This window comes from Oncorhynchus tshawytscha, linkage group LG19, assembly GCF_018296145.1.
Source record: "Oncorhynchus tshawytscha isolate Ot180627B linkage group LG19, Otsh_v2.0, whole genome shotgun sequence".
NCBI classification, from domain to species: domain Eukaryota; kingdom Metazoa; phylum Chordata; class Actinopteri; order Salmoniformes; family Salmonidae; genus Oncorhynchus; species Oncorhynchus tshawytscha.
The window spans coordinates 41,545,855-41,569,836 of NC_056447.1; the positions used below are offsets into that span (position 1 = coordinate 41,545,855).

A 23,982-nucleotide genomic window follows, 5' to 3' on the forward strand; every position below is an offset into this window, starting at 1 on the left:
CCTTGTATCTTTATTTACCATTTATTTCAAGATTTGCACACTCATAGGGCCCTACACACTCATAGGGCCCTACACACTCATAGGGCCCTACACACTCACACACACTGTCACTCCAACACACACTCCCTCATTTGTTCACTCACACATAATATGCACATACATTTATACTGACTCTACAAACCCGCACACCCACTCACATACAAGCTGCTACTACTACTCTGTTTATCTTAAATCCTGTTGCCCACTCCCCTTACTTCCTATTACATATCTACATCCATCACTCCAGTATCCCTGCACATCCAAATCTGGTATATTTCTTGTATATAGTGTGCTTACTTATTGTGTTCTTCATATTTCTTGTGAGTTTTTTTCTAGTATTACATTGCTATTGATTATTGCATTGTTGGGTTTTGATTTAGCAAGAAAGGCATTTCACTGTACTTGTGCATGTGACATTAAAACTTGAAACTACGTAAAAAATTCTAACACTTAAGGATGGTGTCCCAGATCCAGTTTAAGCCTATTTCTGTACTAAAAACGTACTTTTACATAACTAAGATGATCAAATGAGCATATGTTGACACAGGTAGGCTTAGTCTGGGTCTAGAAAACTGGCTCTTAAAGAACAGCAAGACCTTGGATTGTGTGCAGCAGAACTGTGCTTTTTCGCCCCTCCCATCTCGTCCCCAGAAACAGACATGACCCTATGTCTAGAGCCTAAAGGCTGGGGTAGTGAAATTCTGGACTGGTGAGCTGAGTGGAGATAGTGCACAGATGGAGATACTCTCCTCTTACACACTCAACACCGTAAAGAAATTAAAGATCCAAAGAAAAAAGACCACAGTGTGTTATGGGAATTTTCCTTCCTTCCTCAAATATTTCCTATATGGACCAGTTGCCTGTTATTCATTCATTCTCTCTCTCCCTCTCTCTCTCAGCCCCCCAGCCTCTCCTCTCCAGACTGGCTTTCACTTTGGGGGGCCCTCAGCCTCCCTGTACTGACTAGGGAGCTTTCAAGATACCCTGATGGATGCTAATGCCAGACTCTTTCAGATCGTTTTACAGGGAGACCCTTTGATGTGCCAGCAGGCCTCTCTCCCTCTCTTCTCCCTTCTCTCTCTTTTTCTCTCACCCTCTCTCGCTCTCCTTCTCTTTCTCACAAAAAAGACATGTTGATTCCAAACGGGGTAAAACTTTAGATGAGGAAGCGTTGAAGAGAGAGTGAGAGAGGAGGAGAGACCGAGTGAACAACAAAGAGAGAAAGGGAGATAGAGACCGATAAAACAGAAACATTGAGGACATGCAGAAGAATGGAGGAGGAGGTGGAGGAAAGGTTAAAAGGATAAAGAGAGAAATAGAGAGACAGAAAGAGGAAATAGAGAGGGGAGGGGGGAAAATTAGAGGAGGCAGGGTAGAGCACTTTGGGGAGGAACAATGTTGGCGAGGCAGTTTAGTCACAGCCAGGGGCGGATATGTCTGTGCAGTTGAGAATTTAGGAAGGAAGAATTGAAGAAGAAAGTCCGGTGAAGGAACTCCAGTCAGTAGCAGCAGTGGCCACAACAGAACTCTGAATGGTGAGGGTGCCGGGCGGACAGCTGGAGGCAGCTGATTGGCTGAGAGGCTGTGGAACTCAGGGCTGCTGCTGCTTGCTGCGGCCAGCTGCTGTGCACAGGGCTCCCAATGACAAGGCTTATAATTGATAACTAGCTGGCAGTTCAATGAGGTGGCCCGAGTGCACAGCACAGAGACAATAAAGTACTGTACAGAGGGACTCACTGTATCCTCTTTTCAGGAAAACAAAGAGTGAGAGAGTGAGAGATTCCTCTGCGGCCCTCTGTGAGATCACTCTCTCTGGCTGCTCCGGCAGCTTGGCCATGCATGTGCTCAGACCGCTCTCAGCCAGGCATGCTTTTTTCTTCCTCGTTCCCTTCCTTCACCACGCCAGCGTTTTTCTCCTTCATTCTTTACCTCCAGAGAACGAAATGAAAGTGCATTGAAAAGTGCTTAACATCAAAGCTGCACAGTGAAGGTATATGAATGGCTTGCAGGTATTGCAAACAGAGAAGGTTTGCATTGCTGGAGACTGTAGAGCTTCCTGTGTGCAGCCAGCAGCGCATGCTGCTAGCCCTGGGCCCCATACTTACTGCAGCCAGATATAAAGAGCTCTTGTGAGGCAAATTCAGCTCAGGTCCTAATTAATTTTATTAGTTTCATCGTTTGTAAAGGGGGAAAGAATCATGTATGTTTCTAAAATAAAACATGTACATATTTCCTGGAGGCAGAGCAGACGGAAGGGCTGATTATGGCATTCTGGAGGCCCAAGTCTGGCCTGACTAAGGGAACGCACCTCTGCTGGGGTAATTCTCCTGTCTATTTCCTTCTCTTACCCTCTCCCGCTCTTCTTCCATCCCTCCCTCCCCCTCTCCCTCCTTGACACACAGGCATGATGTCATCACTGTAGTTCCAGGAGGAGAGCAGGAAGCAGAGCGGTCCTCCTCCTTGTTGCTTTTATACAGTAGCAGCATCCCCCTTTCTTCCCCTCTCCAGGACAGATCCGGCCCCCAGGGGCCTCTCACTATATCAGGGGGAAGGAAGCAGCATCTCCAGCCTCTAGCCACCGGAGAGGAAAATAAGTATCAAAGGCTTGTCTGAGCTGGAGCTGATCCACTTCACTGAAGCCTCTCACTATAGAGAGACTGATTGTGAGAGAGGTGACACAGTCAAGCAGGAGGAGTGAGTGGGTATGTGTGGCTCCACACAAACAACCGCAAAGAACAGTAGAGGACAGATAAACATGTTCATGTTAGAAAACAGTGCTAGCTACTGTTCGTTTGAAAAATGTACAGTCCATCAAATAAAACATTTTGTTCAGTACATTGAATGTGTTGCGTTATGATTGTGACTGACACACTGTTTCTGTGGCTGAAATATCCTCTCAGGGCTTCTGCTCCATAAGTCAAATGTTAGCCAGACAGTAACAGCTTACCTCAGTGGAAATTTCTGAGTCATCTGAGTCATCACTTTGAATGGCAGCGTTGAACAGGGACGTTTTCTTCGAACAAAGCCCTGTCTCCACCTACACCTATGTAATGTAGCTATCTCAAACTAGGCTTTGCACCCACACCTCCTGAAATGATGAGGTAAGCATAAATACATCACATGGTTATGTTTGCTTCTCAAGAAGTTGCTACCTAGGTGACAACACAGGAAACACTTCTAACACACTGTGTAGCTTTGTTGATTTGAAGTAACACCTCTAAAACAAAAATTAACACATTCAAAAGCTTGCGTCTGTCTCTGTCACTATTCTCCACTTCTGCAAAATGAGAAAGTAAGAGAGAGAGAAAAGACTGTGGTCAAGAATGTATCTATTTTCTTTCCCTTGGCTTTGTCATTGAAGTGCACAGATGAGTAAGTGAATTGGAGAATAAGCTGGAAAAAGGAGTTTCCTAGTGAGAGGCAGTGGTTATGTCCCAAATGGCACCCTATTCCCATATAGTGCACTACTTTGACCAGAGCCCTACCATATAGAGCCTTATGGGCCCTAGTCAAAAGTAGTGTGCATTAAAGGGAATAGCATTCCATTTGGAACGCACTCTCAGTGAGAGCAAAGGGTGGGCTGTGCATTCACTGCCAGGCCGAAAGATGCATGCTTAGCCTCGGTCCATAGGCCAGATCTGTTTCTATAGGCATGGTGTTTGCAGGCTGCAGGGCTGCAGCTGAAGGTACTCCTGCTGGAAGGAGTCCAGGTAGGGAATACTCCCAGCTTGCATGCTGTAGAACCTGGCCCTCCCCACTCCATGGTCTTGGGCCCCATTGCAAGACAGTACAGATATTGCATACAGTACTACAAAAGAATGGAGCCGTCTATGAGGGATAAGTCATATTGATCACATCCAACTACTAGCTCTATAACACCACTCTCCCATATGTCTCAAACCTGTTTCTACATAGGAATATCCCATAGTAAAAGTTGACAAGTAACATTGGTTCCATACCAAGAATGCCAGATAATCTGTGATGTAAGAGAGAGAGACAGCATTCTTTCCCTATACTATAGTCTGCCAGTTACAGTTAATGTGAGGCTACATTATTGCATCACTTCCTATATCGAGGCATTACCGTTTTATTTATTATTTTTTCCTTTTTTTGTGTGTGGTATTTTCTGCTGATAAGACATGGTTTTGCAGAGGCACACCCTTGCCTGCTCTTGTTCTGCAACTAAATATAAGCAGGGAAGTAATGTGAAAAACTCTATTTGCATTCGGGTGAGTTAGGGCTGCAGAAGTGCCATCTCTGTTGAGACGTAGAATCTGTGCTAGATGACTTTGAAAGAATTGCACTCTGGCTGCACTGTGCAAGCAAGCAGGCAAGAGACACAGAGAAAGAAAAAGAGAGAGAGAGACAAAAATAAACCTTGAGAAGACAGAAAGAGGAACACAGAGAGAAACGGAGAGAGAGAGAACGAGAGAGGAACACATATGGAAAGAGAGAGAAAGAGAAACACAGAGACAAACAAAAAAGATAAATAAAATAAAATTGTATTTGTCACATGCGCCGAATACAAGAGTTGTAGACTTTACTGTGAAATGCATCTTACGTGCCCTTTCCCAACAATGCAGAGTTAAAAGTAAGAACAATTAGCAAAAAGAAAAAAAGAAATTGTTAAACAATAAAATAACAATAAACAGACTTTATACAAGGAGTACTGGTACCGAGTCAATGTGCAGGGGTACGAGGAAGTTGAGGTAATTGAGGTAATGTTTACATGTAGGTAGTGATAAAAGTGACTAGGCAATCAGGATAGATAATAAACAAAGTAGCACCAGCATATGTGAAGTGTGAAGAGTGTGAAATTGTGTGTGTGTTTGTGTGTGGCGTCAATATATGCATGCGTGTGTGTGTGTGTGTGTGTGTGTGTGTGTGTTGGAGTGTCAGTGTGTGTGTGAGTGTGTGGGTAAGTCCAGTGAGTGTGCATAGTGCCAGTGCAAAAGAGTCAATGCAAATAGTCCGGTTAGCCGTTTTATTAACTGAGCAGTCTTATGGCTTGGGGGTAGAAGCTGTTCAGGAGACTTTTGGTCACAGACTTGACGCTCTGGTATCGCTTGCCATGGGGTAACAGAGAGAACAGTCTATGACTGGGTGACTGGAGTCATTGACAATTTTTAGGGCCTTCCTCTGACACCGCCGGGTATAGAGTTCCTGGATGGCTGGAAGCTTGGCCCCAGTGATGTACTGAGCTGTACGCATGACGCCAAGCAGTTGCCAGTCAAGATGCAGCCAGTCAAGATGCTCTCAACGGTGCAGCTGTAGAAATTTTGAGGATCTGAAGGCCCATGCCAAATCTTTTCAGCCTCCTGAAGGGGAAGAAGCATTGTTGTGCCCTCTTCACGTCTGTGTTGGTGTGTTTGGAACATGATAGGTCCTTAGTGATGTGGACACCTAGGAACTTGAAGCTCTCAACCCGCTCAACTGGGGAGGCCTGTCAGGAATTCCACGATCCGGGTGCAGAGGAAGGTGTTTAGTCCCAGGGTCCTTAGCTTAGTGATGAGCTTAGAGAGCAATATGGAGTTGAACGCTGAGCTGTAGTCAAGGAACAGCATTCTTACGTAGGTGTTCCTTTGAATCCAAATGCCGACTAGGGATAAAATCTGTCTCACAGTGAATTAATCACGTACCCCCCCCCACACACACACACACACACTCAAAAACATAAAAGGGGCATGTTTGTGCATATCTACAGGAAGATAGCTAAAATTGGACTCTGGGGCCGGGCATGAAACGGATGGTATTGCCCAGGAGATCATTAGCGCTGTCCCCCGACACGCAGCCTGCCCCTGCTGGGCCCTGGTGGAATGTGGAAGGTGGGCATGGAAGGCACACTGCCCTGGGTGGGATCCCCGTTTGGACCTCGCACTGGGACTGGCCCCCCATCAGCCTGGTATGTCAGTATGCATGATGAAGATGCTCCTAGGTCCATATGAGGGGACTCTGCCCAGCAAGACAGCTGAATGCAAATTTGTCTGAAGGAAATCTAGCAAACACAACTAAATGTAAACTAGTCCTGGGGAACTGGGACTGCAGCTGGTCCTGTTGGCCTGGTTAAGTCTCTGTGTTTCGTGTCTGTTCCTCCATGTTTCCTTTTCACCGGGTGGGTAGTCAGCCAAAACATTCTCAGTCCCTGTCTCACAATGCCCTGCCCCACTACCAGTGGCATCCGTCTCTCAATATTTTCCCAGCATATGTTTTTTCCCCCATGGTCGCTTTTCAGGGAATCTACAGTATTTAGGCAGTCTATCAAACAAAATCTGCAATAGGTAATTTTCACTGGTGTAAATCAGTCCTCGATTAAGCCCACCCTAATTTGACATATTAATGAGTTGATTCTAAATCTGCACAATGGTTCTCCACTTCCTCAATGGTTCAGCTTTCAGCAAGCATTATTATCCAACTCATATATTGTTATGAATAGGACATTGAACCAAGTCAACTGACCATTTACATGATGAGTGCTACAGTATTTCCTGTGCATTCAGGGACAATAGGCAGTTTGCACAGCAGAAAGCATGTAGCTATACATCCTTTCGTGACCAGTGTATTGGAACAATGGTAGATGTCAAGTAATGTACAGTACCAGTCAAAAGTTTGGACAAACCTACTCATTCAAGGGTTGTTCTTGATTTTTACTATTTTCTACATTTTAGAATAATAGTAAAGACATCAAAACTATCAAATAACGCATATAACACACACATACAAAAAAGTGTTAAACAAATCAAACATTTTATATTAGAGATTCCTACAAGTAGCCAAGTAACACTCTTGGTATTCTCTCAACCAGTTTCATGAAGTAGTCACCTGGAATGCATTTCAATTAACAGGTGGGCTTTGTTAAAAGATAATTTATGGAATTTATTTTCTTTTTAATGCATTTGAGCTAATCAGCTGTGTTGTGACAAGGGAGGGGTGGTATACAGAAGATAGCCCTATTTGGTAAAATGGTCAAATTGCTGCAAAGAAACCACTACTAAAGGACACCAACAAAAAGAAGAGACTTGGTTGGGCCAAGAAACACAAGCAGTAGACATTAGACCGATGGAAATCTGTCCTTTGGTCTGATGAGTCCAAATATGAGATTTTTGGTTCCAACCGCTGTGTCTTTGTGAGAACCAGAGTAGGTGAACAGATGATCTCCGCATGTGTGGTTCCCACCGTGAAGGATGAAGGAGGTGTGATGATGTGGCGGAGCTTAGCTGGTGACAATGTCAGTGATTTATTTAGAATTCTAGGCACACTTAAACAGCATGGCTACCACAGCATTCTGCAGCGATCCCATCTGGTTTGCGCTTAGTGGGACCTTCAGTTTGTTTTCCAACAGGACAATGACCCGACACACCTCCAGGCTGTGTAAGCGCTATTTGTATATCTGAGACAGGTTCCTCACCCTGGCTCCCATCGTGTCATTTAGTGTCAGAAATTGTCCCAGAGCTGCAGGGCTCGATGTGACGTCACAGCCCAACACAAACCCACAGACACATGTTAAAGGTCCGGTGTCGGTTTGTCCCTGATATAGGCTACAACTCATGTGTCACACATTGTCAACACATACTCACATAGTGTGGTACGAGCGACATGATGTACAGCTCACTGGGCTGCACAGAAAAGGAAGGAGACAGGGAAATGTATTGTCGCTAACATCTCTTTGATTATTTATCAAGAGGTTCTCACAACAACTCAAGATGCTGTAACACCGCTGGCTTATCAGAGGCACTATTAATACTATGAGACCTCAGGGAACAACGACTCTGTCCCCCTTCCTGGAGAAAGAAGAAGGAAGTAATTGATTCTATGGACTTTATCCATCATATTACTGGTACCATCCATAACCGCGGCTATACTCTGGACCTGGTTATTATTACCAAGGGCCTTCTATTGACATATCCTCTGTTGTTGATGTTGTTTTATCTGATCACCACTGTGTATTTTTTACTACCTTGTTGCCCATATCACAGGATAATACTGACCACATTATTAAGAAATGCTATCTGACCTCTGAAGTTGCTACATATTTTATTGAGTGTATGAACAATATTCCATCACCTATTCTGCCTTCCTCTTGGGAGGATTTAGTTGATAGCTTTAATAGCAAATTAAGGGCAACCATTGATACCATAGCTCCAGTAAAAGTTTAAAAAAGACCACATCCAAACAGAGAGCCCCTTGGATGAGTGAGGAAACTAATACATTTAAGTGAAATTGCAGGAAGGCAGAGCGGAAGTGGAGAAAGTCAAAGTTGCAGATTCATTATGATATTCTGAGAAAGCAACTTGGCATATCTAACAAGGCGATTACAATGCCAGACAGGCACATTATTCTAACTTGATCACTATTAATCTGAAAAATTCGACATTGCTCATCTCGACCATTGATGGCCTGATAAATCCTACCCCTGAAAATCTACAGTATGTGAACTTTCCTCCACATCTAAATGGGATGAGGTTGCGGCATATTTCAGAGATTAAATAACAAACATTAGGCTGGGTATCAGTCAAGCAAGCCTTCTGCCTGCTTTCTCGATCTTATCCCCACCACCTTCTTTAAAATAGTTTGTAATTGCATATCTGAAGAAGTGTCTCACTCTGTTCACAGGCACTTTCCCTACTGCACTAAAACCTGCTATGGTGAAACCCCTTCTGATGACAAGTGTACCATGTTATGTACTGCAACATTAAAAAAATAGTGTTTACACTACATTGTAGTTTACCAATAAAATGGGCGGATGGTGAAGTGGACATACTTTGTATTCACATCTCAAAAAATATTAATTAATTTACCACAATTCATTTCAATAGAAAGTTTGCAAAAATAGATAACATTCTGCAACCATGGAGAGGTAAATACTAATAAATTGATTAACTCTTTGGTTATATCACAGTTTACCTACGGCACTGCCTACTCGAGACGGATCTCTGGAATGCTCAGCCAGACAAAATTAAACGTGCCTATTTAGGAATGGAAAGGGAATTTATATAATGAATATGAGTTTGGGGGGCTAAAATTATTAAATATTAAAACTTTAAACCTCTCACTAAAAGCTTCACTCATACATAAGTTATACTTGATAATTTACTGGAGAACCATTTTGGGTTTAAGGCTCATCCTTTGTTCAAAAATTGCCTTTTTTCCTTTTTGTCACAAACCGGCTCAAAGTTCTTAACAAAAAGAGAGTCAACATGGAGATAAGGAAGAACAAAATATAGTTAATAACTGAAGTAAACTAAATACAATTAACAATGGTGTGTGTAGTCAGTAATCAGTAGTGTAAGTGAGTGTTGCGTGCATAAATGTGATAATGAGGGGTGCTGAAAGGTGCCAAAGCAAACAAAAATGCCACAACCAAAATCTAGAAGTGTGTCTGCATGGAGAGAGTCTCCTCAATAAATGGGGAAGAGGTGTATTTATCCCGGGACACACCCGGGCCCAGGTGTATCCCATGTCGCTGACGACCCTCCCAGCTCCGCCCGCCGACATCCAAATAAGGAAAACAAGAGCAAAGAGAGAGAATACGGCAGACAGAGTGGGAGGGTCGTCACACTTTATACAGATTATAACTTCTCATTTCCGACTAATTGAAAATGAAATTTTGTTTAAAGTATCTGCCTTTCTTAAACAAGCCATACTGTCACGCCCTGATCTGTTTCACCTGTCCTTGTGATTGTCTCCACCCCCTCCAGGTGTCGCTTGTTTTCCCCAGTGTATTTATCCCTGTGTTTCCTGTCTCAACCAGCGATTTTCCCGTTCTCCTGCTTTGTACTTTGTACCCGCCTGCCTGACCATTCTGCCTGCCTTGACCACGGGCCTGTCTGCCACTCTGTACCTCTTGGACTCTGGTCTGGTTTTGACGTTTTGCCTGTCCACGACCATTCTCTTGCCTACTCCTTTGGATTAATAAACATTGTAGGACTCCAACCATCTGACTCCTGTGTCTGCATTTGTGTCTCACCTTGTGCCTTGATACATACAAAGCTGGTTACAATTTCAGTTTTATCCTCCAGAAAAGATATAACAAATGTTATGGTTAAACTAAAATGTACTGATTAATAAAAAAACATTCTTTATGGAATAATAAAAACAAAATGTATTAATGATATTATGAATAGAAACAGAGGAGTTATGTCATATATACAGCTATTGAAAATATAGGAATATCTGCTCAATCCAAATTTACAACCAACTGATTGCAGCATTACCACAAAAATGGAGGAGGCAAGTGGAAAAGGGAGAAGGTAGGGAACATCTTTTCCTGCCATATATTAAAGATACAATGGCTGAAAGGAATTGACATTAATAGAAAAAATATACCAGTTTCATTTGAGGACAAATATGTTGAAAGCTGCACCATACAGGTTGAAAAATAAATGGGAAGAGGCCTAGAAGGCCAGCATCCCGGAGTCGCCTCTTCACTGTTGACGTAGAGACTGGTGTTTTGCAGGTACTATTTAATGAATCTGCCAGTTGAGGACTTGTGAGGTGTCTGTTTCTCAAACTAGACACTCTAATGTACTTGTCCTCTTGCTCAGGTGTGCACCGGGGCCTCCGACTCCTCTTTCTATTCTGGTTAGTGCCAGTTTGCGCTGTTCTGTGAAGGGAGTAGTACACAGCGTTGTACGAGATCTTCAGTTTTTTGGCAATTTCTCGCATGGAATAGCCTTCATTTCTTAGAACCAGAATAGACTGACGAGTTTCAGAAGAAAGTCCTTTGTTTCTGGCCATTTGAACCTGTAGTTGAACCCACAAATGCTGATGCTCCAGATACTCAACTAGTCTAAAGGACAGTTTTATTGATTCTTTAATCAGAACAGTTTTCAGCAGTGCTAACAGTTTTCAGCTGTGCTAACATAATTGCAAAAGGGTTTTCTAATGAACAGAATTTGTTCTTAACTGACTTGCCTAGTTAAATTAAGGTAAAAAATGTCAGGCTGCGCAGGGTACACTACTCCACTGCTTTGCCCTATGCTCTAGCTTGCATGGTTATTGGTGTGGAATTTTTGGGATCCTCTCTGAAGTTTTGGAGACTTCAATAGACCCAGACCCGCTTCTGATAATCCTGGTAGTGTCTGAGTCCCTAAACGGATTAAGCAACCCCCCAAAACAACTCATCTCTTACAGTCTCATTTCAGCAAAAAAATAATCTTGTTGTTTTGGAAAAGGAAGGAAGCGCCCTCTACCAAATTATGGCTCAGTGAATTGGCATACACTGTACACTTAGAAAGAATTAGATATATTCTGAACAATAAATGATCAACATTTGATTAAATCTGGCAGCCTTTCCTCTCCTACTTGGACGAGTCGGAGCTGTGAATTTGTACTTATTAACGCACTCTCAATTGTAATATTTTAATCTACCTTTGGGCAGCATGTGCTGGCCCTGCCACCCGAGCAGTTGGGAGGGGGGGGGGGATAAGTGGGGGGTGACATCTACCCTCTTTCTTTCTACATGTCCTTGTTCTGTATGTCGTGTTTTGTATTATTTGTTTTGTACCCAGAACTCTGGGTCTTGTTGTTCCTGTCTGCTCTTTTATGTTTAGATAAGAATCAATATACCTGTCTTGTATACCTATACCCCATTCTTGTGTGTGTTCAATAAAAAATATTTTAAATGGAAAAAGCTAGCCTTAGCTTTCCTAACTGCCTGTGTATATTGGTTCCTAACTTCCCTGAAAAGTTGCATATCACGGGGGCTATTCGAAGCTAATGCAGAATGCCACATGATGTTTTTGTGCTGGTCAAGGGCAGACAGGTCTGGAGTAAACCAAGGGCTATATCTGTTCCTGGTTAAAAAAATTGAATGGAGCATGCTTATTTAAGATGGTGAGGAAGGCACTTTTAAAGAATAACCAGGCATCTACTGATGGGATGAGGTCGATGTCATTCCAGGATACCCCGGCCAGGTCGATTAGAAAGGCCTGTTCGCTGAAGTGTTTTACGGAGCGTTTGACAGTGATGAGGGGTGGTCGTTGGACCGCAGACCCATTATGGATGCAGGCAATGAGGCAGTGATCACTGAGATCTTGGTTGAAAACAGCAGAGATGTATTTGGAGGGCAAGTTAGTTAGGATGATATCTATGAGGGTGCCCGTGTTTACGGATTTGGGGTTGTACCTGGTAGATTCATAGATAATTTGTGTGAGATTGAGGGTTTCAAGCTTAGATTGTAGGATGGCCTTAAGCATGTCCCAGTTTAGGTCACCTAGCAGCATGAGCTCAGAAGATAGATGGGTGCAATCAATTCACATACGGTGTCCAGGGCACAGCTGGGGGCAGAGGGTGGTCTATAGCAAGCGGCAACGGTGAGAGAATCTTTTTACGGAAAGGTGAATTTTTAGAAGTAGAAGCTCAAATTGTTTTGGTACAGACCTGGATAGTAAGATATAACTCTGCAGGATATCTCTGCAGTAGATTGCAACACCGCCCCCTTTGGCAGTTCTATCTTGATGGAAAATGTTATATTTAGGGATGGAAATTTCAGGATTTTTGGTGGTTTTCCTAAGCCAGGATTCAGACACGGCTAGGACATCCGGGTTGGCGGAATGTGCTAAAGCAGTGAATAAAGCAAACTTAGGGAGTTGGCTTCTGATGTTAACATGCATGAAACCAAGGCTTTTCCGGTTACAGAAGTCAACAAATGAGAGCACCTGGGGAGTAGGAGTGGAGCTAGGCACTGCAGGTCCTGGATTAACCTCTACATCACCAGAGGAACAGAGGAGAAGTAGGATAAGGGTACGGCTAAATGGCCGTCTAGCACGTTCGGAACAGAGAGTAAAGGGAGCAGGTTTCTGGGCACAATAGCATAAATTCAAGGCATAATGTACAGACAAAGGTATGGTAGGAAGAGAATACATTGGAGGCAAAACTAGGCATTGAGTAGTGATGAGATAGATTTAGTCTCTAGAGACTTTTAAACCAGGTGATGTCATCACATATGTGGGAGGTGGAACACCATGGTTGGTTAAGGCATATTGAGCAGTGAAAATAAGAGAGTGAAATAAGACCATAATCACTAACCAAGACAGTAATGGACAAGGCATAGATATTAGGGAGAGGCATGCGTAGCCAAGTGATCATATGGGTCCAGTGAGTGGTTAGGCTGGCTGGGGACACGGCGATTCAGACAGTTAGCAGGCAAGGCTAGCAAGCTAGCAGTTAGCAGGCCGGGGCTAGCAAACTAGCATAAGGGCCTTAAATGGACGTCGCGATGGGGGAAAATCTGTTTATGCCTCCTCGTGAGGTGACGTCGATAGACCAGTCATGGAATTAGCAGGGTTCCAAGTAGCAGAGGGGTCCAAGTCCAACTGGCAAAATGGGTATAGTAGTCCAAGAAACTGGCCGATGGATCAGCTAACAGTCCAATATGCTCTAGATAGCTAGCAGGCCGCTGTTAGCAGAATGGGACTTCAGGGGATGTCGCACCTGAGGGGCCTGTTGGGATCCTTGGGCAGATTATGTCGGTATTCCAGTCGTGAAGGATCTTCGGGGTTCCGTACCCCGTACCGGCAGTAGAAGGGGTCCGGATATTGTAGCCGAGGAGTGGGCTTCAGGAGTAGCCCAGGAGCCCTAGCTGGGAGATGGGTCTAGCATGGGCTAGCTCCAGGCTAGTTGGTGCTAGCTCCGGGACGAAAACGTTAGCCAGGAGTAGTCAACCCGGGCTTGCTGTGATGTTCCAGATGAAAAGGTTCAGAGTTTGCGATAGGAATCCGGGGATATGGAGAGAAAAATAGGTCCGGTATGCTCTGGTTTGAAACGTGTTGAAAGAACTGGCGAGAGATTTCTGAGCTAAAGGTTAGCAGTGGTTAGCTGACTGATAGCTGATAGCTGGTAGCTAGTTAGCTAGCTAGCATCAGTTGAGGTATTCCAGTTTGGAGTTTAAATAGAAATAGTTATAAAAAAACAGATCCACAACACATTAGGTGAGGCGGGTTGCAGCAGAGTATTTTAAAGTTGAGGTTTAGGAAAAATATTAAAAAGAATGCGAAGAAAAATATATAAAAAGATATATACATGGGACAAGACAAGACAAAGACAAATACGTCTGACTGCTACGCCATCTTGGATTCGAAAATGTGTAGCAGAAAAGCTGTAAAAAAATATATATATATATAGTTGTCTTCCAAAGAGGGGGTGAAGGGGTTCATTTAAAACATTTTTATTTTATTTTGCATATCTGAAGAAGTGCAAGCTATTGATAATCGCTCCCTGTTCACAGGCACTTTCCCCACTGCACTAAAAACTGTTATGGTGAAACCCCTTCTGATGAAAAGTAATCTAGAGTTTTCAGACAATCATTCCATTTTTAAGCAAAATTCTGTAGAATGCGGTGTTCAAACAGCGAAATCTTTTTTTTAATGTAAACTGTATTTTAGAAAAATTCTGTTTTTCTGTGCCCAGCACAGACAGCCTTAGTTAAAGCGTTAAATTATCTTAGATGCGCAACAGCTCTCTGTTCGGTCGAGAGCTTTTTGTCACTCTTGGTGAACATAACTCAGAGAAAATACATATCACATGTGGCGCTCTACAAGGTTCGATTTTGGGTCCTGTACCATTCAGTTTATACTGTATATGTTACCCCTTGGCAGCGTTATCAGACAGCACAGCATTGATTTTTATACGATACACAACTTTACATTTCAGTGTCACTAGAGGATTTTAGCTCCACAGATCAATTATTAGACTGTATTAGTGATTTAAATAATTGGATGGCTCACAACTACCTCCAGCTAAACCAAGACAAGACCAAGGTACTTATTGTTGGAGCCAAAGCACAGAGAGAATCTAGCCGCACATTTTAATTCATGGGCAATAAGACAAAACACCAGGTAAGAAACATAGGTGTTATTTTAGATTCTGAAGTAAATTTCAAATCTCACATTAGGAATGTGACCAAAATACCTTTTTACCACCTGAGGAACATTGCCAAGGTGTAGACATTTCTCTCTCAGGCTGATGCAGAGAGACTCAACCATGCTTTTATTACAAGCAGGCTTGACTACAGTAATGCTCTCCTGTCTGGTCTACCCATAAAGACATTGGTCAACTGTAAAACATACAGAATACTGCAGCACGTGTACTGACCAAGACCAGACGGAGAGCACAGATTACACAGGTTTCATGGTCTCTGCACTGGCTGCTTGTGAGTTTTAGAATTCATTTTAAGATTCTTCCATTGGTTTTTAAATTGATCCACGATTGTGCACCCCAATACATGTCAGACATGCTTTTAAGTTATGTACTCTGTAGGTCCCTCAGGTCCTCTGGCACTGGCCTTTTAACTATCCCAAAGCCTAGGACTAAGAGGCATGGAGGCAGTCTTTAGTTATTATGCCCCCAGCCTCTGGAATAGCCTGCCAGAGAACCTGAGGGTGGCCGAAACTGTGGACATATTTAAAAGAGATCTTAAAACACATATTTTAACTTTTCCTTACGGTGCTTTTTATTTGTTCAGTTTGTGTCATTCTTTTGTTTTTTTATCTTATGTTTGTTGTATAGTAAATATTTTTGCTTTTATTTGTTTTTTCCTGTAAAGCACATTACGTTGCATTCCATCTCTGAAATTAGCTATATAAATAACACTTGATTTGATTCCCACCACAATCTCTGGGAAGGACAGATCTTGCTTTTACAACTGAATGCCTTCAACTGAAACATCTCTTCGGCATTTAACCCAACCCCTATGAATCAGAGAAGAGGTGCGGGGGACTACCTTAATCGACATGCACATCTTCGGCGCCCGAGGAACAGTGGGTTAACTGCCTTGCTCAGGGGCAGAACGACTGATTTTTACCTTGTTAGCTCGGGGATTCGATCAAGCAACCTTTCGGTTACTGGACCAACGTTCTAACCGCTAGTTAGTTATCTATCTGAAGTCACAGCTTGACAGGTTTGGGTTATGGCTCTATGTTTAAGATGTATGTTTAACTAACCAATTAGCCTCCTGAAAGCTTGTGGAACTGTCTCAATACAGCTGTACTGTAAGTTCAAGGGACATTCTGCTATTGCAGAATATTCTAGTGTCCAGTTCAAATCTGTGAGCTCTTCCCTCTGTCAGTCTACCTGTATCTTAGCTCCCTGTCCAAGGTGCACTGGGATGAGTCAGCATTATCTACCCCTTCTTCTCTCATTCTCTCCTTACACTCATTGAATGGGGGATTTCCGCTGTGAGAACCAATGTTTGATGGGAGCCCCCCTAACAATTCAAGATACACACCAAAACCCGCACTCAAATGTATGCACGCAAGCACAGCTGAGTGAGCACAACTGCTTGGGCTAGGGTTAACAGTAGTATGCATGTGAGGCACATCTTTTGTTGAGAGAGAGAGAGAGAGAGAGAGAGAGAGAGAGAGAGAGAGAGAGAGAGAGAGAGAGAGAGAGAGAGAGAGAGAGAGAGAGAGAGAGAGAGAGAGAGAGAGAGAGAGAGAGAGAGAGAGAGAGAGAGAGAGAGAGAGAGAGAGAGAGAGAGAGAGAGAGAGAGAGAGAGAGAGAGAGAGAGAGAGAGATGGTTGAAGCTGCATTGATCCAGGGGCGGCAGCTGTTATGGTGGGGGGCAGAGGGACTGAGGGGGTGGTGGTGGTGGTGCTGGAGGCTGAGACGGAATGAGGGGGAGACCGCAGCTGAGCGACGTGCACAACGAGCGGCTCTTCCTCCTCCAGCCCAGGGCCAGTCTGTCTGGATCTAGTGCAGCCAGCAGCGCTGCAGAGGAGCAGATGTTTCCTTTATTTAGCAACCGAGCTACAGACAAACTGGGGGCTAACAGCGACTCACTGCACAGAGGGGCCTTTGCTGTGGTAGCCCTAAACAACAGAAAGTACTCTGACTGGAGCACTGGATCCCAGAGACATGAGTGAGATAACCAGAGAAAGATAGACAGTGAGGGAGACAGTCAGGCACAGTGGACTGGGCACTCAGTAATGCCATTGGCAGTACAAGACAAACTTCATATATTGCTAGTAAACATTAAGCATGGATTCAGATCACTCACACACAAATATCTCAAATCAGACAAAACGTAAATCGTTCCATGTTGTCACTGCCTATTAGATGAACTTGAAACAGAAAACAGACATCTGTACCCTCTCTGGTCAAGGGGGGTTCCAGCACCCTGAGCTCCACCTTTGTTCTTGAGCCCCGGTCGGTCAGCTGTGGGTAGGCAGCTTCTACAGAGACTAATCCAAAAATGAAACGTATCTGAGCACAAGTGTGCTAGCACATGTTAAAAGTGTCGAGTCACCCTGAGCAGATCCACTTCACTGAGGAATGCCCTGACACACTGGGTGCCTGTGCTGTGCCTCCATCCATATACCCTTCCTCTTCGCGAACAAGATACATCTGGTGGAAAAGACTCAGGCAAAGGTGTGATACTAGGAATGTGTCTGTCTCTGATGTAATGAGCCTCAGTTTACTCAGTTTGACACTTGAGTTAATTATTTTGTGAAAATGATTTCAGGACAGTTAAGTGGATGGTCCTTGATACATTGAAAATACTCTACAGCTGTTTAAAATAAGTTAAAATCATCATGAGATATGAGAGTGCTGGATGGAAGAGAAACCACCTGACCACCATTTACAGGAATTCAAGCCTGTGAAATTTCGGTGGTAGAAAAAGAAAGACACAGTGCTGGTATCAGATCATTTGTTACAGTGCCTTGCGAAAGTATTCGGCCCCCTTGAACTTTGCGACCTTTTGCCACATTTCAGGCTTCAAACATAGAGATATAAAACTCTTTTTTTGTGAAGAATCAACAACAAGTGGGACACAATCATGAAGTGGAACGACATTTATTGGATATTTCAAACTTTTTTAACAAATCAAAAACTGAAAAATTGGGCGTGCAAAATGATTCAGCCCCCTTAAGTTAATACTTTGTAGCGCCACCTTTTGCTGCGATTACAGCTGTAAGTCGCTTGGGGTATGTCTCTATCAGTTTTGCACATCGAGAGATTTTTTCCCATTCCTCCTTGCAAAACAGCTCGAGCTCAGTGAGGTTGGATGGAGAGCATTTGTGAACAGCAGTTTTCAGTTCTTTCCACAGATTCTCGATTGGATTCAGGTCTGGACTTTGACTTGGCCATTCTAACACCTGGATATGTTTATTTTTGAACCATTCCATTGTAGATTTTGCTTTATGTTTTGGATCATTGTCTTGTTGGCAGACAAATCTCCGTCCCAGTCTCAGGTCTTTTGCAGACTCCATCAGGTTTTCTTCCAGAATGGTCCTGTATTTGGCTCCATCCATCTTCCCATCAATTTTAACCATCTTCCCTGTCCCTGCTGAAGAAAAGCAGGCCCAAACCATGATGCTGCCACCACCATGTTTGACAGTGGGGATGGTGTGTTTAGGGTGATGCGCTGTGTTGCTTTTACGCCAAACATAACGTTTTGCATTGTTGCCAAAAAGTTCAATTTTGGTTTCATCTGACCAGAGCACCTTCTTCCACGTGTTTGGTGTGTCTCCCAGGTGGCTTGTGGCAAACTTTAAATGACACTTTTTATGGAAATCTTTAAGAAATGGCTTTCTTCTTGACACTCTTCCATAAAGGCCAGATTTGTGCAATATACGAATGATTGTTGTCCTATGGACAGAGTCTCCCACCTCAGCTGTAGATCTCTGCAGTTCATTCAGAGTGATCATGGGCCTCTTGGCTGCATCTCTGATCAGTCTTCTCCTTGTATGAGCTGAAAGTTTAGAGGGACGGTCAGGTCTTGGTAGATTTGCAGTTGTCTGATACTCCTTCCATTTCAATATTATCGCTTGCACAGTGCTCCTTGGGATGTTTAAAGCTTGGGAAATCTTTTTGTATCCAAATCCGGCTTTAAACTTCTTCACAACAGTATCTCGGACCTGCCTGGTGTGTTCCTTGTTCTTCATGATGCTCTCTGCGCTTTTAACGGACCTCTGAGACTATCACAGTGCAGGTGCATTTATACGGAGACTTGATTACACAGGTGGATTGTATTTATCATCATTAGTCATTTAGGTCAACATTGGATCATTCAGAGATCCTCACTGAACTTCTGGAGAGAGTTTGCTGCACTGAAAGTAAAGGGGCTGAATAATTTTGCACGCCCAATTTTTCAGTTTTTGATTTGTTAAAAAAGTTTGAAATATCCAATAAATGTCGTTCCACTTCATGATTGTGTCCCACTTGTTGTTGATTCTTCACAAAAAAATACAGTTTTATATCTTTATGTTTGAAGCCTGAAATGTGGCAAAAGGTCGCAAAGTTCAAGGGGGCCGAATACTTTCGCAAGGCACTGTATAGTGAAAATGACAGTAACATATGTGACCACTAATAGATTCACATATGACCTTTACCTTCAAGGTGGTCACCGGCTCCAATACAGCCTTGATGAATCTGTGTACTGTCATTGATCAATTTACCAAAAACAATAGAGTCTGTGAAATTTTCTGCAAGGGTTTGGTATTTATTTTTATTGAACCTTTATTTAACTAGGCAAGTCAGTTAAGAACAAATTCTTATTTACAATGATGGCCTACACTGGCCAAACCCAGACGACACTGGGCCAATTGTGCACCGCCCTATGGGACTCCCAATCACAGCCGGTTGTGATACAGTCTGGATCTGAACCAGGGACTGTAGTGACACCTCAAGCACTGAGATGCAGTGCCTTAGACCGCTGCACCACTTGGGAGCACTGGTATAGTTACGAGAATTAGATACCAGTGGGTCGATTGATTGTGTTGAAATATTGTTGTTGATCCATTTACAGTTCATAATACAACGTTTTGCAAACAGCCCCCACCACCTCACAGAGAAGTACATAGACATGTGAAATAGATATCTACTAACAGTGACACCTGATGCACAGTGACTGTGAGACTCAAAATTGAACTCAGGTGCATCCTGTTTCCATTGATAGTCCTTGAGATGTTTCTACAACTTGATTGGAGTCCACCTGTGGTAAATTCAATTGATTGGATATGATGTGGACTGGCACACAGTTGACAGCGCATGTCAGAGCGAAAACGAAGCCATGAGATTGAAATAAATTGTCCGTAGAGCTCCGAGACAGGATTTTGTCAAGGCACAGATCTGGGGAAGGGTACCAAAAACATTCTGCAGCATTGAAGGTCCCCAAGAACACAGTGGCCGCCATCATTCTTAAATGGAAGAAGTTTTGAACCACCACGACCTCCTAGAGCTGGCAGCCTGGCCAAACTGAGCAATCAGGGGAGAAGGGGCTTGGTCAGGGAGGTGACCAAGAACCTGACGGTCACTCTGACAGAGCTCTAGAGTTTCTCTGTGGAGATGGGAGAACCTTCCAGAAGGACAACCATCTCTGCAGCACTCCACCAATCAGGCCTTTATGGTAGAATGGCCCGATGGAAGCCACTCCTCAGGACAAGGCATGACAGCCTGCTTGGAGTTTGCCAAAAGGCACCTAAAGACTCTCAGACTGGTCTGATGAAACCAAGATTGAACTCTATGGCCTGAGTGCCAAGCATCACATCTGGAGGAAACCTGGCACCATCCCTACGGTGAAGCATGGTGGTGGCAGCATCATGCTGTGGGGATGTTTTTCAGCGACTGGGACAGGTCAGGATCGAGGCAAAGATGAATGGAGCAAATTACAGAGAGATCCTTGATGAAAACCTACTCTGGAGCACTCAGGACCTCAGACTGGAGTGAAGGTGCAACCTTCCAACAGGACAACGACCCAAAGCACACACCCAAGACAATGCAAGAGTGGCTTTGGGACAAGTCTCTGAATGTCCTTGAGTGGCCAAGCCAGAGCCCGGACTTGAACCCGATCGAACATCTCTGAAGAGACCTGAAAATAGCTGTGCTGCAACGCTCCCCATCCAACCTGACAAAGCTTGAGAGGATCTGCAGAGAAAAATGGGAAAACCTCCCCAGGTACAGGTGTGCCAAGCTTGCAGCATCATACCCAAGTAGGCTCGAGGCTATAATCACTGCTAAAGATGCTTCAACAAAGTACTGAGTAAAGGGTCTGAATACTTATGCAAATGTAATATTTCCAGGTTAATTAGCAAAAATTTCTAAAAGCCTAGTTCTGCTTTGTCATTATGGGGTATTGTGTGTAGATTGATGAGAAAAAAACTAAAATGTAATACATTTTAGAAGAAGTCTGTAACCTAGCAAAATGTGAAAAATGTGAAGGGGTCTGAATAGTTTCCGAAGGCATTGTGTATACATTTTTCTACAAAAAAAATTCTCCAAAACTTCAGGATAAGCAAATGCTTTGATTTCTTGACAAAGAGAAGGAAAAGCGGTCTTAGAAAACATCTTCCAGAAAAAATCTTAAAGGCATTACAAATACATCAAAACACAATAATGTTGAACTAAAGACCCCCGCCAACTAATATCAACACTTATATTTAGTTTTGCTAGGAAAAACATTAGCACCATTAGAAGCAGGAACTCAACTTACCCAGTTGCGACTCACTTTTTGGAAGCGAACCACTCAATTTCAACCCTACGTTATATCGGCATCGAACACGTCACCGTCCCTAGGAGAGGTGAACTCGACAATTTATTGTTAAAATGAGAGGCTGCCTGGATCTTTAATTTAAAGACCCGTTTCCCCTTCGGTCTCAACGTAGACTTTGATCTGAAGCCATTCTTGTGATGATTGTGATTTTGCTGTTCATAGTAAATGTTTGTAGGCCTATGTAGCCAAATTGTATCTTTGATCGTACGCTATCATTCATGTTTTTTGTATGTTCTTTTTATATCTAAGAATTAACCATTGATATCAGGCCACACCCGGCCATGATTACAGACCCCTGTGTGAGTTCTTTGACACTATATAAACTAGTGACCTACAGTGTTTGTCATTATACCCTGATAAAGACAGCTTGTCTATCGAAATGTTGGATATTAGGTTATTCAATTAGGTTATTGGATATTAGGTTATTCAATTATTTATTTTTCAAGGAAAAACAATTCTGTCTTCTGTAAGTTTTCAAGAATCATTGCCTTGTGGATTGAAATTCTGTTACCAAAAACCCATATATCTTTAAGATATTTTCTCATTTCTCTACCTCATGAGGAGGGAGGATAATGAACGTTCACAGAAGTAACAAGTAATGGTTAACCTCTTGAAGCTAGGGGGCACTATTTTCATTTTTTGGAAAAATAACGTTCCCAAAGTAAACAGCCTATTTCTCAGGACCAGATGCTAGAATATGCATATAATTGACAGCTTAGGATAGAAAACACTCTAAAGTTTCCAAAACTGTAAAAAATATTGTCTGTGAGTTAAACAAAACTGATATTGCAGGCGAAAGCCTGAGAAAAATCCAATCAGGAAGTGACCCTTATTTTGAAACCCCTGTCTTTCTATGCATCCCTATTGCCCATTGAAAGGGATATCAACCAGATTCCTTTTCTATGGCTTCCCTAGTGTGTCTACAGCCACTAGACATAGTTTCAGGCTTTTATTTTGAAAAATGAGCGTGAACGACAGCATTGCGTCAGTGGTCAGGTTGTGGCTCTCAGAGTGATTTGTGCGTAATAGACAAAGGTGGCCATTGTTCCTCTCGCTCCTACTGAAAAGCCAATTGTCCCGGTTGATATATTATCGAATAGATATTTGAAAAACACCTTGAGGATTGATTATAAAAAACGTTTGCCATGTTTCTGTCGATATTATGGATCTAATTTGGAGTTTTTTTCTGCGTTGTCGTGACCGCAATTTCCGGTGGATTTCTCAACAAACCGTGGACAAGAAACGGCGGCATTTCGGCTATAAAAATAATCTTTATGGAACAAAAGGAACATTTGCTGTCTAACTGGGAGTCTCGTGAGTGAAAACATCCGAAGCTCATCAAAGGTAAACGATTTAATTTGATTGCTTTTCTGATTTTCGTGACCAAGCTTCCTGCTGCTAGCTGGACATAATGCTATGCTAGGCTATCGATAAACTTACACAAACGCTTGTCTTGCTTTGGCTGTAAAGCATAATTTCAAAATCTGAGATGACAGGGTGATTAACAAAAGGCTAAGCTGTGTTTCACGATTTCATGAATATGAATATTTTCTAGTAATATTTTTTGACCTTGCGCTATGCTAATTAGTGTAGTGGATGACAATTCTCGCGGATCCGGGATGGGTAGTTCTAAGTTTAACCTATAACTGAGTTATACTGTTCTTACTGATATACATTTTGTTAATTCATTATTAAGTGACTAAAACTTAAAATTCTGATACCAAATCAGTAACAGACTTCTGAAAAATCTGTTACGAAATTTCTGCAATTGAGTTGGCTAGTAGTAGTAGTCACAAATCACTGCTGGGTCACTTGCTACTGTCCTGCCTTCCACTGGCATACTTTAATGTTCAGCTGATAAGTTTTTTTTCTCTTTCTGTCATCTGGTGGTCAAAGCAAGAGTGTGAAATTCTGGACAACCCCTCCCTCTCTCTCTCCAATTAATGCCAACTCTCTGGGCTGTTATCCATGAGCCCCCTCTCTTTCCATTTACTGTAACCATTATCCTCACCCACTGAGCAATGACTGAAACCGTTAGATGGACGTTGAAAAGTAGGTGCAATTCCGTTCTGTTTACGTGGAATTGCCACTTTCCTATATCATTTACACATCTTGTATAATAGAACAGTCTATTGTTTCAGGATATTCTATTTCTCAAATGCTAATCAAATCACCAGAGGGAATCTGCAGGGACAGGGAATGTCTTCTATTCCTTCCTTACAGTACAACACATGCAAATCTACAGCAATCTGTTTTAAAAAGCTCAAGCTCTTGCTGTGGTAAAATTTCTTCATTGAAAACAAAGAGGGGAATTCAGTAGCCTTCCCATGTGAAAACAGCAGCTCACATGTACAAAGTAAGCCACGGTAGCTAAAGTCTTACCTGAGATGAGCCATGCCCAGCCAAGACCATTCCTGAAAAGCTCAGATGCTCCTAGAACAACAAAAACAAAGACA

General features: G+C 42.9%; 1 protein-coding gene across 1 annotated transcript in view; it reads right to left on the bottom strand.

Moving 5' to 3' along the window:
• ccnd2a (cyclin D2, a) overlaps positions 1-23,982 on the bottom strand; it is a 280,715-nt gene that overhangs the window by 86,823 nt on the left and 169,910 nt on the right. Inside the window, exon 2 of the mRNA XM_024379920.2 lies at positions 23,909-23,959. Within this exon, the coding sequence (XP_024235688.1) occupies positions 23,909-23,938 (30 nt within the window). The 5' untranslated portion in view covers positions 23,939-23,959. The remainder of the gene's footprint in view (positions 1-23,908; positions 23,960-23,982) is intronic.